The 17074-nt window shown below is 36.9% G+C and overlaps 1 protein-coding gene across 8 annotated transcripts in view; it reads left to right on the top strand.

Annotated features, from left to right (window-relative positions):
* LOC135578422 (uncharacterized) overlaps positions 1 to 17074 on the top strand; it is a 53477-nt gene that overhangs the window by 29503 nt on the left and 6900 nt on the right. For 3 of the 8 annotated variants that reach the window (XR_010469982.1, XR_010469976.1, XR_010469981.1), the window contains 3 exons: positions 3602 to 3690; positions 4859 to 4985; positions 5918 to 11894. Coding sequence is in view for 1 of the 8 variants with exons in the window: in XM_065050779.1 (XP_064906851.1) it covers positions 3602 to 3690; positions 4859 to 4877 (108 nt within the window). In the remaining 7 variants the exon portion in view is untranslated. Of the gene's footprint in view, positions 1 to 3601; positions 3691 to 4858; positions 11895 to 17074 lie in introns of those variants that run through there. The other 5 variants (XR_010469977.1, XR_010469978.1, XR_010469979.1 and 2 more) reach the window with 5 other exon arrangements.

Genomic DNA, 17074 nt, shown 5'->3' on the forward strand with positions numbered 1-17074 from the left:
CATCCCATCCGTAATAACCACAGTTCTGTTATGTTACTAGTACTCATACTGTTGTTCTTTCTGGTTTCTACAACCCTTCATAATTGCTTTAAGATATGTTTTGGTATGGTTTTGTATTGATATTGATCAACATTGTATTGATCCCGCAAGAAAGTACATGAATCCTCCTCCATGCACCCTTCCGAAAATATCAAAGGACATTCATTCCCTTCAGACTCTTAAAGAAGCGGATGGAAGCACAGACCTAACACTCCTCATTGGCCATTACAGGGGGGATGTGGGGTGTCCGTGCCCAACCTGGCACCCTGCCCGCAGCTCCACGGCTCTGGGAGGACAGTGCTTCTCCAAAACTGTGTAGACTTTGGCATGGCCTGAAGTGCTTTCAAGATACAATCTGCTATTAATGAGTAAAAGACTAAATTATATCATAAGGCTCTGCTGCAGAGTTTTTTTAATTGTTGACTGTGGGTTTGAAGGAGCACACAATAGCACGCTCAATAAAGTTCAACTAGTTTTCAATTACCATTCAATTACTATTAAGTACACATATGGTGTTAGCTGATATTTTACTTGGTGTTTGTACTGTAGCAGTTTTGGTTGTGTAATTTTGTTTTGTAGATAGAGCAGGGGACACCTGCATTCACCTCTAGAAATTTTTATGTATCTAGATAGGGATTATATTTACACTGGAAAAGCCATATTGCTACAGATGAAGATTTTGAAAATAATAGGATATCTGTTTATACTCTGTTTCAGTGGTAGCTGATTACTGCATACTGCACTGTTGATAAAATTGGAGATATACACAGTAAGAAATAGTGTTTATTACAGAAACAGGAGACTATAGGTGGAAAAGTATATTAGATCATTCCAGCTAGTCCCATTAATGGGGAGGTTTTAGTTATTGAGTGATTTTTATTCTTTTCTTCATTTAAAGCGAATAATTCATAGCCAAGTAATGTCATGATGGGAAGGGTATAATAGTAGAGCAGAAATAGTGTCACAGGTAATAAGATTGTCACAGTTCTTCTGAAATCTGTTTCGTTGCTTCATGTCTCTCATTTGTAGTTCAATTTCTTGTTGTCATTCTGTTTTCCAGCTTCCCTAAATTCATCCCTTAACTCCTGATATTTAGTACATACTGAATGGTTTTCTTCCTTAGTATTTATATTCTTCAAGGTTTCTCCTTACTACCATAAAACCTTATAATAATATCATAATTAATGGGAAAAACATTTATTAGGGTTGACATCTGTCCTATTAATATTGTTGAGACTCATTCAAGTTTGCCAGACCTTTCTGAACTTTAGTAGACTAAAAGGAATGAATTTTCTCTATGATCTGAACAGACATTTATAAAAACATTTTGATGCCAGATGTATTGCAAGTAGTGGAAGCTATAACTAAATTAAAAAAAAAAAAAAGGCAGTAACCTTTGGCTAGCACATAAATCTTAAGGTTCCAGATTTTTTTTTAATTACTCAAGTAATTGGAATTTCAGGACTTAAGAAAGAGGAAAGAATATTCCTGAAATTCCCCAAAATGGAAGGTTCCCAGTCAAGTCACTGTGTCCAATATTTACAACACTCTTCTACATTAGGCATAAAGCAAAAACCTATCAAGCCTTCTGAGCAAGTCTGTAGATCCATTCTATCTTCATCTGTCTCCAGGCCTTCATGGCTGTTCAGCCAAGAGGGTTCACTTTTAGAACCTTTTAGGCAATTAGGAGTCTTGTCAAGGGTGAAATCTAATCATATTTTGAAATGAAGTAAAAATATTTTTAGTAATACAGCTGTAAGTAGCTTTTTGTACTGAGATAAGTAGGATATGTTGTATTTCAAACTTTCACCTGTTAAGATGAAAATGAGATTGGGAGGAGCAGGAGAAGTTACCAAAAGACTAGTTGTAGAATGTGCTTTCCTGATCATTAAGTTACAGTTCCAATGCCAGAAAGTTGAGTGTGTTTGAACAATGAATGAAAAGCTTAATGAACATGAAAAACTTATGAAAAAAAAAAGTTATTAGATTCTGGCCATGCTTAATTTTCTACAAACTAATTATGCATTTGATTACGTATCTGAAATACACGAAAGGTCTTCCCTGAAATGTAATTCTTATAATCACCATGCTAATATGCTACAGCCTAACCTACACTACAGAGGAGCTCAACTTCCTCACCATAGTTAAATTCATGTTCTGATTTCCAGGAAACAATAGACTTTGTTTGCAAGGTTTAGATTAAGGTTTAGTTCTTTTAAATTGCCTGAAGTACTGAGATGGCATAACCATGCTGAAACACTAGCTAAGCAAAGACTTCCTCTGCCAAATAGTTAGTGTTCATCTGTACTAAGAGGTGTATCGAGCAAACTTATGTAATGAAATTTGGTATTTTTGCAAACGATTCATTTGCAAATGACATGCCCTCATACTTCCCATCGCATAAAAGCTTATAAAATGAGACAAATATATAGTTATGTTCTGGGAACACTTCATTAATGACACAGAGAAAGGATTTCCTGTAGAACAGATGGCCCTTGGAGTGTTAACCAAACTGTTCATCTAAACCAGCATTGTCTGGAACCTAATGCCCTCAGGCAATGGTCCGACCCAGTTGTGGAGAGGCACCATGCAATCACGACAGATGGTCATGTGTTGAGGCAGCCCAAAGACCATGTGAATGTACCAAGGGTGCTCACTGAGAGCTGAAGCTCACAGTGCAGAATATTCAGTAGGCTTATGGTTATGGGTTGCCCTGGTGTCCTACTCTGAACAACATTAGCATAAAATAAAACAATGGCACATAAGAACTTAAATTGAGTGGAAGGAAGAAAGCAGTAGTTTCTTAGCCCTTCATCCACGTTTCATCAGATAGATCAATAGGGGGCAGAAACTTGCTTAATTACCTTCAGTCGTCTTAAAGAGGGTGTAAAATTTAGTCCATCACTCTGCAGTGAGTAACAGTAGTAAATACTTAAAATGATACTTTTCCAGCTTTTGAAAAGCAAATATTTAAATGCACTAATGCACTAATGGTTCGTACATTAGTGTTCAGTGTTTCTTATCAGTTTTATATATAAATCTGAATAAAATTTGATTAGATTGATCTGGACTCCTGTTTTAAGTATGCACTTCAATCAGCTGGAGATGCTCTTGAAAAGGCATAGGAGTCTTGACCATCTTCGAAAGTTGAATTTTAATCCAGTTTATGGTTGTTTTCTGTGTTTGCAAAGAGATTTACTCTTCAGCCAGAAACAGCATGGTTTTGAGAGATAGATGTGATGACAGAGATTTCAGGTGAATAAATGAAAACACAGTAGAAAGAATATCAAAACCCAGAAGGGACTAAAGTGACCTAATGAGAAACATAGTAATGATTTGCAACGAGGGAAAGGAGTGAGCTGGAAAAATATAATGCAGGGAATGTATATGTTTAAAATTTAATTGTTCAAAGCCTAGGAAGTAGCTACCTTTAGCATTGAAGTTGGGGGGTTTACTATCTTTTCACAGCAAATGTTACCTGAAACACAAGTGCAACTGTCATTCATTTCTTTTTGACTGTCACACTGAACTGGAGTTTAAAAGTGCCACTTATTCCTCACAGGACCATCCCAAGGGCTGGGGACCTTCAGACTGCGGGAAGTCTTTAGGCTCAGTCTTTTCTACCCTGCTGTGCCTCAACAGTTGGCGAAGGTATGAGGAAGAGTTACAGAAGCTCTGTTATGCTTATGTTACAAGCAGCTAGGAATCAAATGTTGTGGCTTTAGAGTTGCTTTGCACTGTTATTCCATGGCTTGACATCCAGCCCATTTTGTGTATAGCTGCAATGGGCCTGATTCTGCTTGTACAAACTCTCAATTTACCCAGCTATATTGCCACAAAAATCTAAGGTGTTACACCAGTATAAAATCCATGTGTGTAAGGAGAATTTGACCATGCAATTGGTTTTGCATTTAGTAATAAGTAACATTTACATTGAGTTTTATTTGAAGCTTTCATAGTATGTAGATAAAATTATTTTAAAAGGCCTGATGCTGCAATGTATTGGCAATACTATCTGTTCTTTAACTGTGGTGTTTCCACCTCTTAACTAGCCACATAGCTATTTGTGAGCGTATGTGAGAGAAAATTGAATGTATCTGCAGCTGAAAAAACACAATGAGGACTTGATCTGGACAGGGCTAGGGTTTAATACAAAACTACCGAAAGCCTGGAAGTTCTGTTCAAACAGACAGGTTGATAATGTGTTTGATTTACCAGGTTCATGTCCACTGTGTTTGTGTGGACACGTATGGAAACGCAATGGGGATGAAATGTATCTTGGGAGAGGAAATATGTACAGAGCATTTCAAAAAGATAGACCAAATTTCACAGAGCAGTATGTTTCACAATGGCAACATGTTACAATTACACCAAAACGTACAAACGGTTTAATGAGTTATCAAGTTTTAGTAACCTTTTTGTAAATGCCCTGTGTTCCAGATTAGTTGCTAATGGTGGTTAATCATGGGCAGTTCATGGTTGCAGAGATTTAGTGATTTCAAATTGGGTGCATCTTTTTGAAACACCCTGTATTTGTGTGAGGTGTGAAGAAGCACCAGATGGATGGAGGGATGACTGAAAAAGCCTCTCATCATTTTTTTTTCCAGATTTGCTCTATCTTATAGATAATATAATTTACAGTTGGAAAAATAATATATATGACATCCTGCTGAGAGAGAATGGAAGATTTGAGGTTGCTTAGTTTCTTTCAGATTTCTGATATGGCATTCCTAGTCAATGGTGCTCTCTTTTCCTGAATGATAATAGTATTACAGGAAACTGAAACAGGTTTATATGCTCATTAGACTTTCTTTGTCAGTTCTCAGCACTGTAAGTAGAAGAAAAATCTTCCAATGCCAAGTGAAACTGAAATTATAATGCCCAAGGAGAAAAGAGAATTGCAAAAGCAACATCTTACAAAACAGAAGGAAGAACTTATGGACAAGGTAGTCTTTTAATTATTACAAGCTAATACATTTAGGTGTATCTTTTATATATATTTATGTACAGACCTTTTTAAAATGTATGGATCTCACAGAACTACTGTGTCTTTAACATTTTAGATGCTAATGTAGTGTTAGTAGTAGACATTTATGGAGAAACGTTATCCCAGGACCTTGCAAAATTTCTCATTACATTTCTCTCAGAGAACCAGGAATCATCTTCCCAGAAAGGAGAGTGGAGATCGAAAGTCAGGCTGTGTACAAGTTGTATGATATGGATGCTATGTGGGCACCTGCATAGGTACTTCCAACCAATCATGTGCACTAGATATATGCCACAGCTCCCTTCTAGTCTGTGTACCAGATTTTCCTAGCTCTTACACTTGACATGGGACTGATTTGAGTCAGGGTACCCACACAAAAGCAAATATTAGAAAGCATTCCTGGACCCCAAGTGTAGACATAACTGTGAAAATCAGAGTTAGGTCTGAATCAGGAACTCAATTCTTTGTTGTAATTGCTTGACCATATACTTTCCACAAACTACTGGTTTTGCCATGGAGAATTTATGATTATAGGTTTTGAGTCCTCATCGAATATAAGGCAATGACAATTTTAACATTGATAGCAGTAAGATGAGATAAGACCTATATAGATAGGACAAGGTTGCATGTAACTATCCACAGTGCTGTTTTTATTATAGCTGCCAAAATGTTCCCTGTCACAATCGTTAGGAAAAAAAAAAAAATAAAGAGCCGACTTTGAACTATTGTCTTAGGTTACAAAACCTTTCAATTTTTAACAGGATACTGGAAATATCTAACAGGCCCAAACAGGAAAACTTGTCCCAGGAATAGCACTGTGTGTGAGCAAAACTTTGTATTTGTTTTTGCATAGTTGGCAAAGAAAACAAACACTGGTTTACTCACTTTCAGATAAAAAATGTAGTACCTGAACAGCAAGCTGCTGAAAGATCCCAGACTGCTGAAATGGAGAAACTGAAGAAACACAAAGGTCAAGAAAGGCAAACCACAGAAGGGTAGTGGCCAAAATTTTTAAGATGAGCCTTGAAGATATTTAAGAAGCTTCTGTGTTGATTTAACAACTTCTCTTTACACTTTTTTTTTCTATCTTAGAAAGGAAGCTGAGCAAAGTAATATAACACCAGTCCCCTCAGACAGAACACAGTGATGGGGAGCAGAAAGAAGCCCCACTAATCCAAGGGGAAATAATTAGTGACCTGCTACGCCACTTGGACACCCACAAGTCTATGGGGCCAGATGGGATACACCCAAGGGTGCTGAGGGAGCTGGTGGAGGTGATCACTGAACCACTTTCCATTATCTATCAGCAATTCTGGCTAACTGGGGAGGTCCCAGTTGACTGGAAGCTGGCAAATGTGACAGCCATCTACAACAAGGGCCTGAAGGAGGATTCAGGGAACTACAGACCTGTCTGACCTTGGTACCAGGGAAGGTCATGGAGCAGAACATACTGAGTGACATCACATGGCACATATGAGAAAACCATGTGACCAGGCCCCATCAACATGGGATTATAAAAGGCAGGTCCTGTTTGAGCAACCTGATCTCCTTCTACGACAAGGTGATTCACCAAGTAGATGAGGGAAAGGCTGTGGATATTGTGTACTTAGACTTCAGCAAAGCCTTTGGTATCCTTTCCCACATCATTCTCTTGGAGAAGCTGGCAGCTCGTGGTCTGGACGAGCACACTTTTCCCTGGGTAAAGAACTGACTAGAGGCCCAGGCCCAAAGAGTTGTGGTGAACGGAGCTAAATCCAGTTAGTGGCCAGTATTGGAGCCGGTTCTGTTTAATCTCTTTATTCATCCAGTGATCTGGATGAAGGGATCAAGTGCACCCTAAGTTTGCAGATGACACCAACTTGGGTGGGCATGTTGATCTGCTGGAGGGTAGGAAGGCCATACAAAAGGATCTGGACCAGATGGATCATTTGTCTGAGACCAATTGTCTGAGGTTTAACAAATCCAAGTGCCTTCCTGCACTTGGGTCACAATAAACCCATGGAGCACTACAGGCTTGGGAAGAGTGGCTGGAAAGCTGCCTGGCAGAGAGGGATCTGGGGATGGTGATTGACAGGCAGCTGAGTATGAGCCAGGAGTGTGCCTAGGTGGCCAAAAAGGCCAACAGAATCCTGGCTTGTATCAGGAATAGTGTGACCAGCAGGACTAGGGAAGTGATTGTGCCACTGTACTCAGCACTGGTGAGGCCGCACCTTGAATCCTGTGTTTAGTTTTAGGCTGCTCATCATAAGAAGGACATTGAAGTACTGAAGAGAGTGCAAAGGAGGGCGACAAAGTTGGTAAGCGGCCTGGAGCACAAGTCTGATGAGGAGCGACTGAGAGAACTGGGGCTGTTTGTCCTGAAGAAAAGGAGGCTGAGGGGAGACCTCATTGCTGTCTACAACTACCTGAAAGGAGACTGTGGCGTGGAGGGTGTTGGTCTCTTCTTGCAAGTAACAGGTGATAGGACAAGAGGAAATGGCCTCAAGTTGCACCAGGGGAAGTTTAGATTGGATATAAGGAAAAATTTATTCACAGAAAGAGTTGTCAGGCATTGGAACAGGCTGCCCAGGGAAGTGGTGGAGTCACCATCCCTGGAGGTGTTTAAAAGACATTTAGATTAGGTTCTTAGGGACATGGTTTAATGCTAGAGTTAGGTTAGGTTATGGTTGAACTCAATGATCCTGAGGGTCTCTTCCAACTGAAATGATTCTATGATTCCATGAATGTGGAAAAAGAAATTTCAGATTCTACAGAACAGTTTTAGTATCATTGCATTGATGTATTGATAAAATACTTCAGGCCTATAGATTTGACAATTTATATTTGTGAAAATTAGGCAGTTATATACATTATTCTGTTACCTAGTCATTAGCATTTGAAAATGTAATAGCTAAGTTTAAAAGATTGGAATTAAATATTAATAGACATAATAATATACTGTTAACCAGCTTGTAACTGCTAAACATTTCAGACAGGTAATTTTGTACAACTGTGTTAATAGTAATCAGAGTTCTTAAAAACAAAACTTGTTTTCTGTGATGTTAGGCTACATTTTTCTTTAATGTCTTTCTTATTGCGGTCTTAAATGAGATTTTAAGCTATTAATATTCTTTTTTGACCTATTTATCTTCTTTCCTAATGCCTCTCTTTCCCAGAATTCTTTTTCATCTCCTTTGTTTCATAGTTCTTCATTTTTTGTCACTACACTTTCTCTGTCCCAGAATCACAGTGTTTGTTTCTAGCTTCTGTGTGATCACAGCTCTCCTTTATGCATAGTGTTTTCCTTAGCCAGTTTTCTCCTCTGCTCTATCCTTTGTCTCTTGAATCTTCGTCTTTCTTCTCTATATTCTGAAACATTTTGTCTAAAAAATGCTGATTGTCAAAACCCACAAATTCCTTCTAATCACCAAATTTAATGAATTTTAGCAAAAGAGCACAGAGGCTCCCACCAAGCTCTGCTCAGTCATGGAGACCAGCTGAGAACTGTAGTGTTTGTAGGTCACACAATGCCAGCACAGCTCCTTGAGACTCAGCTTTCAGATTTGCCATGAAGCTGTGACTGAGAACCTTGGAGAAGTTATGAATTCCCTTGATCTAAAGCTGGTACTAGTATAAATCTCACCCCTTGAAAAAGCTTTGTGCTGCTTCTTGGGCAAGTAACACTTGGACAGCCAGATGTGCTAGAACTGCATCTATACTGACAAATAATTTTTAATGGTGTAGATACTCGCATTTGTTCTTGGGCCTCAGTTCTCTCTCAACTTCATTGTGTCTTTATTGCTTCACTCACATTCTTTTTTGGAAAAAAGCAACCAGTTCCTCAAGACAGCCCTGAGCAGTTCTGGTGCTGGTTTGTTCCACATGGGCAGTACACATGAGATGGCATGCCCACAGAATCACAGAATGTTAGGGATAGGAAGGGACCTTGAAAGATCATCTAGTCCAATCCCGCTGCCGGAGCAGGAACACCTAGATGAGGCTACACAGGAAGGTGTCCAGGCAGGTTTTGAATGTCTCCAGAGTAGGAGACTCCACAACCTCCCTGGGCAGCCTGTTCCAGTGTTCTGATACCCTCACTGAGAAGAAGTTCCTTCTCAAATGTAAGTGGAACCTCTTGTGTTCCAGTTTGAACCCAGTACCCCTTGTCCTATCATTGATTGTCATCAAGAAGAGTCTGGCTCCATCCTTGTGACACTCACCCTTTATATATCTGTAAACATTAATAAGATCACCCCTCAGTCTCCTCTAAGCTAAAAAGCCCCAGCTCCCTCAGCCTTTCCTCATAAGGGAGATGCTCCACTCCCTTAATCATCTTTGTTGCCCTGCACTAGACTCTCTCCAGCAGTTCCCTGTCCTTCTGTAACTGAGGGGCCCAGAACTGGACACAATATTCCAGATGTGGTCTCACCAGGGCAGAGTAGAGGGGAAGGAGGACCTCTACCACATAACGTCAGGCCACATCTTAGAACATGCAATGCATGTATTTGGCACCATGCTATAAAAACACCTCTCTCATAGACCAGTGCTATCTTAGGACAAAAACTACAGACTAAGAATATCTAAAATCCACACATGTGCCCCATGGGACCGAACCTCGACCAGTATGAATGCAACCAGTCCACTCTGGAGGTCACTAGTACTGATCAGATAAACTGAATCAGATAAACATTAATTTCAAATTTATGGAGTCCTGATGGAATCTGTTTAATCTTGTAAATGTTGCATTTAATTTTTTCCAAGGTTTGTTTGTTTGTTTCAGAATTTCAAGTGTATTTCAAATCCATCTGGACTGATACTAAATTTTAAAGGACAAAATTCTCCACTAATTGCATATTCTACTGTTTTTCAGACATATCTTTTCCTGTATTTTTTTATCTCCACAACACCAATCAAAGTTGTGGAAATGCAGTAATTCCGGTCCTACAAATGGTGAACTCTAATGAAGGTACCTCCATTGCACAGCAAACGCTCTGCATTGTACTTCATGCTTGTTTAGTTTGATACGATATCTCTAAGGTCAATGGAGAGTTTCTCATTAAGTTCAGTATTCATTGAGATATACCCTCAGTTATCTTCTCATCTAAAAATGGTAAGAATAGACTATATTGATAACATAATGACAGCGTTATCCATGTTTTTAGTAATAATACAAGCCTCTGTAGAAAAACAGAGTTCTATTATTCTTACCAGCTCTACTTTAATGAATATACACTGTGTTACCTGAATAGATAGGTACTGGAGGAGAGACTGTTAAGATTAGTTGCTTAAATAAGAGGTGAATTTGTCATTTTATACATAGCTAGTTGTTGTATCGTCATAGAAACAGATTCATTTTGATGAAAAACCAATTAATGATGACAGCATACTTATTTTTGCTACATTTTTTGCTGTTTATCAAAGAACCAGGCAAATTATTTTTTCATGACAGTGTGACTATCTGGGCAGCAGGTATTTGCCTTGAATTTAGCCTGAGTATTGTTATAATTTTATAGTATATTTTATTAAAAAAAAAAGAAAAAAGAAACTATAAAATATGTGAGCCCTCTTGTGGCCAAAATATCTTCTATGTGTCTTATGAAATCATCGAAGACTGTGTGACCTGGTGACTGAAGTGCCTGAAAAATATCTGGAGAACACTGAATGTAAATTTGGTTAGTACTTCTAATGTCACTTCTCCATCCTTCGTAACAATTAAATCAATTTAAAGTTTCCCTTACATCTTTCTTAATTTACTGTTTGTAGTTAAAATTCTCATGGAGTTCTGAGTTTGTAACCAGACATAGACAGTGCAAAGAACTTGAAGATTTCTAAAAACTTTGTTCATTCTGATATAAATGCTGTGAAAGGTGCTGGGTAATGTAAAATAGTTTTTGTGAAGATCTTTTTATGATACAGGGGTTTTTCTACTTAAAACTCTTCATGCAATGATCAATGATTTGAGTCATAGGGCAGAACATGACTATCAGACACAGTTGTCTTTCAGTTATTACTGAACAGGAGCTGAACTCCAATGGTGATTTTGAGGCATAAAATACTATATGTCATTGTCACTTACCACTCCTTCCTCACATATTCAAGGGAAAATAAGCCAAGCCATCCAAACTACATGTTGTTATTTAACAAAATGTTTATCACCTGATACAATATTTTTCATCTTTCTTAAAGTTCTTGTGCTTCTCTTCATTAAAAAGGTCCGTTTGTCTAGTGTAATACCTTTGTGAAGAAAGATGAAAAAATTTTACAGCTGTTCAAATTACCTCATGAACTGGACCTTGATAAATTAGGTAGCGGTTTTCATTGATTAGATAAAATATCAGCACTCTGTGGTTAAAGTTATAGTAAATTTACAGACAGGAAAAGGATGGTATTTAAAATTCAAAGTGTCCGTTCTCCTCCTAACAGATTTTTCCACTTCATAAGGTCTGTTACTTCACTCATACATTTAATGTAATATATTAATCTCATTTTAATGTATAAGTGTCCCATGGATTGCTGAACTCTTACTGGTTACTTGTTCTAATTTTGTTGATCAATGGTATTTGCTTGATTATTTCCCCTGAAGCTTGGAAAATACATTAAAAATGTACATTTTTTGTAACTAGCTATTTTAAAGTTGTGCTGGAGAGTATTAATTACAATATACTAACCTTCTTCTGTATCTCAATGTTTGTGGTACTTGTGTAGAATTATTTATTTAAGACACAGATACATATATGTATCTTAAAGAAATACAAACTATCAACGCATATATTTGTATTTTTCACGTTTAATCTGGTCTTTCATTTTTGTTTTATGCTATTTTTCTTAGTGTTTGCCACAATGTTTTCCGTAATATGGAACCAGATTAAAGTTGGAGTGTGTTTGTTAATTCTTGTTCTGTTAAATTGTTTCTATTTTTTTCTAAAAAGTGCAACATACATTCACACATCAAAAGAGGTGACATATTCAAAAACATACTTTATGTTCATTGTTAAAATGCATTGTATCATTGTATCCTGTGTAAATGCTTGAAGTCAGCTTTGCAAAGAGTCACTGTAGATCAAAGAGAATTGAAGATTTCTAGTATCTGATACCCTATAGAAATTGCATGCATAGGAAATACACAGGAGTTTGTAGAAAATATGTCAGAAAAGAGGCAAAGATTGGTGAATTTAGCCAGGACAGAAAAAAAATCAAACCTCATATCCATTACTGGTGAAAACTCTTAAGTTTCTCATTTTCAACATTTGAATGAGTATGAATATTTATTGTGCAGAGTAGTGGGTAGTAATTCACAGAGTGATTTGTTTCTTTAAATAAGAGGAATTCAGCTGCAGTGGTTTTTTACCAGCTTTCAGTGTTATTTTAAATGAAAGTGTCTCCTCAGATCAGCCACTGATGGTGAAATGGCTCTGAACTTGAATTCAACTGATAAATGATCATACAAGACAGACTGAGGCTATGCAGAACTGACATGCTCCATCTATAGTTAGGGGTCTCTTAGATTTACAGCTCTCGAATGAACTTCAATCAAATGTCTGCTTCATTATAGTTATTTTGATATTTTGGAGAGTCAGTTTCAGCATGTTTTTAATTACTTATTGTAATTCTTAAGAATGGCAACAGGCTAATGTAGGTTAATTTAATGTGAAAGTCTTTCCATTTTGCATACAATTAAGGGTGAGACATTTCTTAGGCAAACCCCGCAATGCCAGTTACCAGTACTTAAATGTACATTTCTCTGTGTGATTAAGTAAAGACAAGACAATGGCTTTGTTGCATTTAATGCTTCATTTCTATCAAAATAAATCTTTCTAACACAGCAAGACATAGAAACCAGTTCATACCATGAAGTCAAACAGATTTGATAGTGAAAATTGTGAAACGGAAAGTCGAACAGAGGCAGATTGTCAAAGTTGCATGTGCTCAGCCGCACATGGTGCAATCTGGTGTACATAATTTGTGTGTACAAAGAGCACAAAAATGATGCCTTTGCTGGCACACATCACTAGGTAAACATGGCATCCATCTGCACTGTATGGATGAACCATAATGACAACTTCAGTTAGTTTGTGAATTCAGACTCACGCTTGTAGGTTGCCCCTTGTAGCCACCTGACAGAAGGCAGACAGGTCAGGAACTCTGAGGCTGGGCATACGGCCACTCTGGGGACTGCACATGTTATAAGGTTTAACTCCACAAGGGCAGCCACCCCCAAAAAGCCAGTTGTCCCCTTGAGCAAATGTGTACAATAGGTGAGAGGGAAATTCTGGTCCTTCTTTTTTTCCAGGGAAGTTAAATGGGAGAAGAGAGATTGTAGTGCAGTTCCACAGGAACTGAGAGTCCCTTGGGTTTTAATTTAAATCCTATAGGTTTCAAAAAGGTCTTCAGTCAACCCTCCTTTGGATGGACCTGGATTAGCACAACTTCATATTGTCTCTGAGTTGTGTCAGGTTGTGTTCTTCCAAATCAGACATACAATGCACCGTGCTTGGAAGAAATGAAGAAAATCATTTTGGCAGAATGTAATTGGCAGATGTAAATGTTTAAAATTCATTTATTGCATGGCAGTTTGTCCTAAACAGAATAATTATTTTTGTTTCCTTCATGAAGAGTTGTATGTGTTTTGTCCCCTTTCATGCTGAGCATGGTAAGAACTTCAGGGAGAATAAACAAGTGTGGAGCTTCTCAAATTAAAAACATTTTGAGTTTACCATCACTAGCATAATGAATGCTCAAACACAGAGTTGCATTAAAATAGTGCCTTCCAATGATTTTTTTCTTCCTGACTAAAGTCACTTACCAAATGTAGTTTCAAGCAAATTTAGCTCTCAATGTAAAAGATGTACAATTCAGCTACAGTCAAGTTAAAACATAACCCCCTGATTTAAGAATGATTATACAGTGATGGCAATTCCATATTCAATGAGAGTCAACAAAATGTTGCATCCTTTTAAGAATCTTTTATTAATGTTGATTTCTCACTTATCAGTTTATATGCCTTAAGCTACACTGTCTTGAAATGTGTTTAGTATGTGATTAGCATGTTACTCACAGGTGGCTTGTCCTGTTTGTGTTGAAAATGATATAGTAGATACAAAGGGATTCAGAAATGGGTTATATTTACCTCCAACTTTGGTATGTAACATCTTTATTTTTTCTAAACATAAATGTTTAAATGTGTTGTGTACTTAATAATTATAACATTTTTTATAACTTTGTGAAGCATAAGGTAAGACTTTTATATATACAGGACTCAACATTTATCATCATTTCAATGGGAGAATTTCTTAATGTCAGACAATGACTTGCTGCAGACATATATGGCATTTCCCATTTCTCTACAATATGAGCTATGATTATTTACATGCATTTTATATAATTGTTTATTTTCTGAAGTATTTAATTTTCAGTGTGTGAGCACAGGTAGAATCTTTATGAGAAATATATGTCACTCAACTGGGATTATTGTTTGAGATTCTGAGATGTAATGTGAACATAAAGGTCTATATGATACAATTATTTATGACAGAAAATGACAGGGATACAGAGGCCAATGTAGAACCAGAAGATATTCAGGTGGAAAAAAGTTACTTTTGAGAAAAGGCTAGTGAAGAATGAGATATTGTTCAGGTTGCCATAGGTGATTACAGAAAATACACCAAGGTTACAAAAATAATGAGTTTTCCATTTTAACCATCAATTCACATAAAGTTAATAAAGAGCAATTTTCAATTCTGTAAACAAGTCTGCAAAAGCAAAGGATTAATTGACTTTCAGATGCTTCTCTCAGAAGGCAACATGAAAATATGGTAGCAATTTTTTTTAAAGTGCAGCTGATTTAAAAGGAATATTAGATGCTTGAGTGCTTAAAATTATGGGTATTAACAGTCTATATAGCATACTAATGTGTCTAACAGCAGTCAAATTCACTGTATCCATGATTATATGACCTTCTTTAAATTACTGAACTGAATAAAACTAGTTCCTTAAGCAAGATGGTGGGAAAGTGCCTTATCACATCATAACAAATTGCCAGTCAGAACTACATACAGGTATAGGTATAGATATATGCAGAAATAGAGACTTGTCTGGATATATTTGTCTGAAATATATAAATATATATCTGAAAATATGCCTGCAAAGGTTAAATTTCTCATTTTTCTATCCTGCAAAAAGGGTTCTCAAAACTCAGTGGAAAAATGTATTCTTATTTTAATTAAAATTGAGACAGGCCTTGAAATAGTCTCTCCAGAATTAAGGCCTTATTAGGTTGGGCTTAAATGCTGGTAGCTGAAATATCTCTCAGGGGGCTTTCTTCAAGATTCATTCCTAATCTAAGCTCAATAATTTTTTAGATAAGTCTCATTCTGTGTTTTATAGAGGATTAGCTTCTCTCTGTTTTAATAACAGTTTTAATTTTATTTCTTTTTCCTGGATTTCAGATGAACTTAACCGTAATTTTGGTTTCTAGTTATTTCTGATTGTTTAGGCAGCCAATAGCTTCTAATCATCTTTAATAAGAAAATATTTATCCTCCAGCACACAATATATTGCCAGTCTACAGAAAAGCAGAAAGAAAACAAAGCTTAATTTCTTAGACTTCCAAATCAAAAATCAAACGGTGTTTGAAGATGGTGGATCTGAAATTTGTGATGCATAGTAACACACTCTGTAATTTAAGTATTTCTTTCTAACTACTTAGCATATAGTTGGACATGATCATATTTCTCCAGGTCTCTCTTTCTTGTAAGATTTTATAGAGGTTTGATGGATTATCATCTCTTTCTATGAGAAATCACAGATTAACTTAATTCCATTTTAATATTGAATTCTAATAATATCACTGTGAAACCATGTGTTTGAAAAACATTATGAGAACTTTTTTTAACCCCTAGTTTTGTTTGCTATGTGGCGGGCATCAAATCCATACTTCTACAATAATGCATCAATGCTGCAATACCAATCTCTCTTCTCAATATCTCTGCTATTAAAAAAAAAAAAAAAAAATGAAAGTGTGATAACCATTAAGCACAACACTGTTCATTATGTCTCCTAGAATGCTGATTAGCAGGCTTTTTCTTCTGATATACAATGTCACAGTTTCTTTACCCAAGCCTTATGATTCCTTCTCCAGTGAGATGTTTTAAAAACATCTGCTTAGCATCAAGCCTATGGATAACATGCTTTTAGTCCCATATCTATTCTTATGGCTAAAACCAGCTATGCACTCTTAAATGTTTTGGTGTAAATAATTCTTCATGCATGTATTTCTCACACGCATGTAGGGAATTCTATATTTGTATCTCGGAGTGCATGAGTATCACTTAAACATTTATCTTTGGTTTTGTTCTATACTTTAACCAATGCAAGCTTTTACCTTGGGCATTGTTCTGCTCCTTGTTTTCTGTTTCTATAGCTGTCCTCCAGTCCTTTTTCTGACTCTGTCTATAAAAGCTACTTTTATTTTGGAATGAGTTAGAGATAGCATGGGTGTGGGGGTTGTTCTGACAGGCTCAGTCCCTGGAACAGTCTCAATCCTGGAAACGTTTAGTTGTCTGTGATGTTTTTCAGCTAGCATTAACTAGCTGGAATTGATAAATAATATCAACTAGGGCAACCACAAGGAGATATTGTGTTGTACATCACAGTACTTTACCTTTCTGATTAACCATCTTCTGTTTCCTTCTTCTAGTCAGCTGTTCACTGAGGCCATGAACAAACTGCTACATTCGCTCTGTATAAATTTGGAGCATGGTTTCAGTGTCAGTGTCTGTAAAACTTTACCCCATATAGAAGGCCAAAAAAATTAACTTGAAGACAACAGAGGTGATTACATTCAAAAGGACTCGGATGTGTTACATTTGGTGGTATTCATGCTATCGGTGACTATTTTATCTGACCCAGAATTCAAGCAAAGGAGACTTTTGGGAGCTGAGAAAAGAGTTCTTTACTTCTAGATTTTAAGTTTCTTGGTAAATGCCAATGTTTCTGGGAATTCAAGCCAAATGTTGTATTATTTTTTTCTAAAAACAAAAACAAACAAAAACATTTAATCTAAATGGAAGG

The sequence above is a fragment of the Columba livia genome, chromosome 2 (genome assembly GCF_036013475.1).
Source record: "Columba livia isolate bColLiv1 breed racing homer chromosome 2, bColLiv1.pat.W.v2, whole genome shotgun sequence".
NCBI lineage: Eukaryota > Metazoa > Chordata > Aves > Columbiformes > Columbidae > Columba > Columba livia.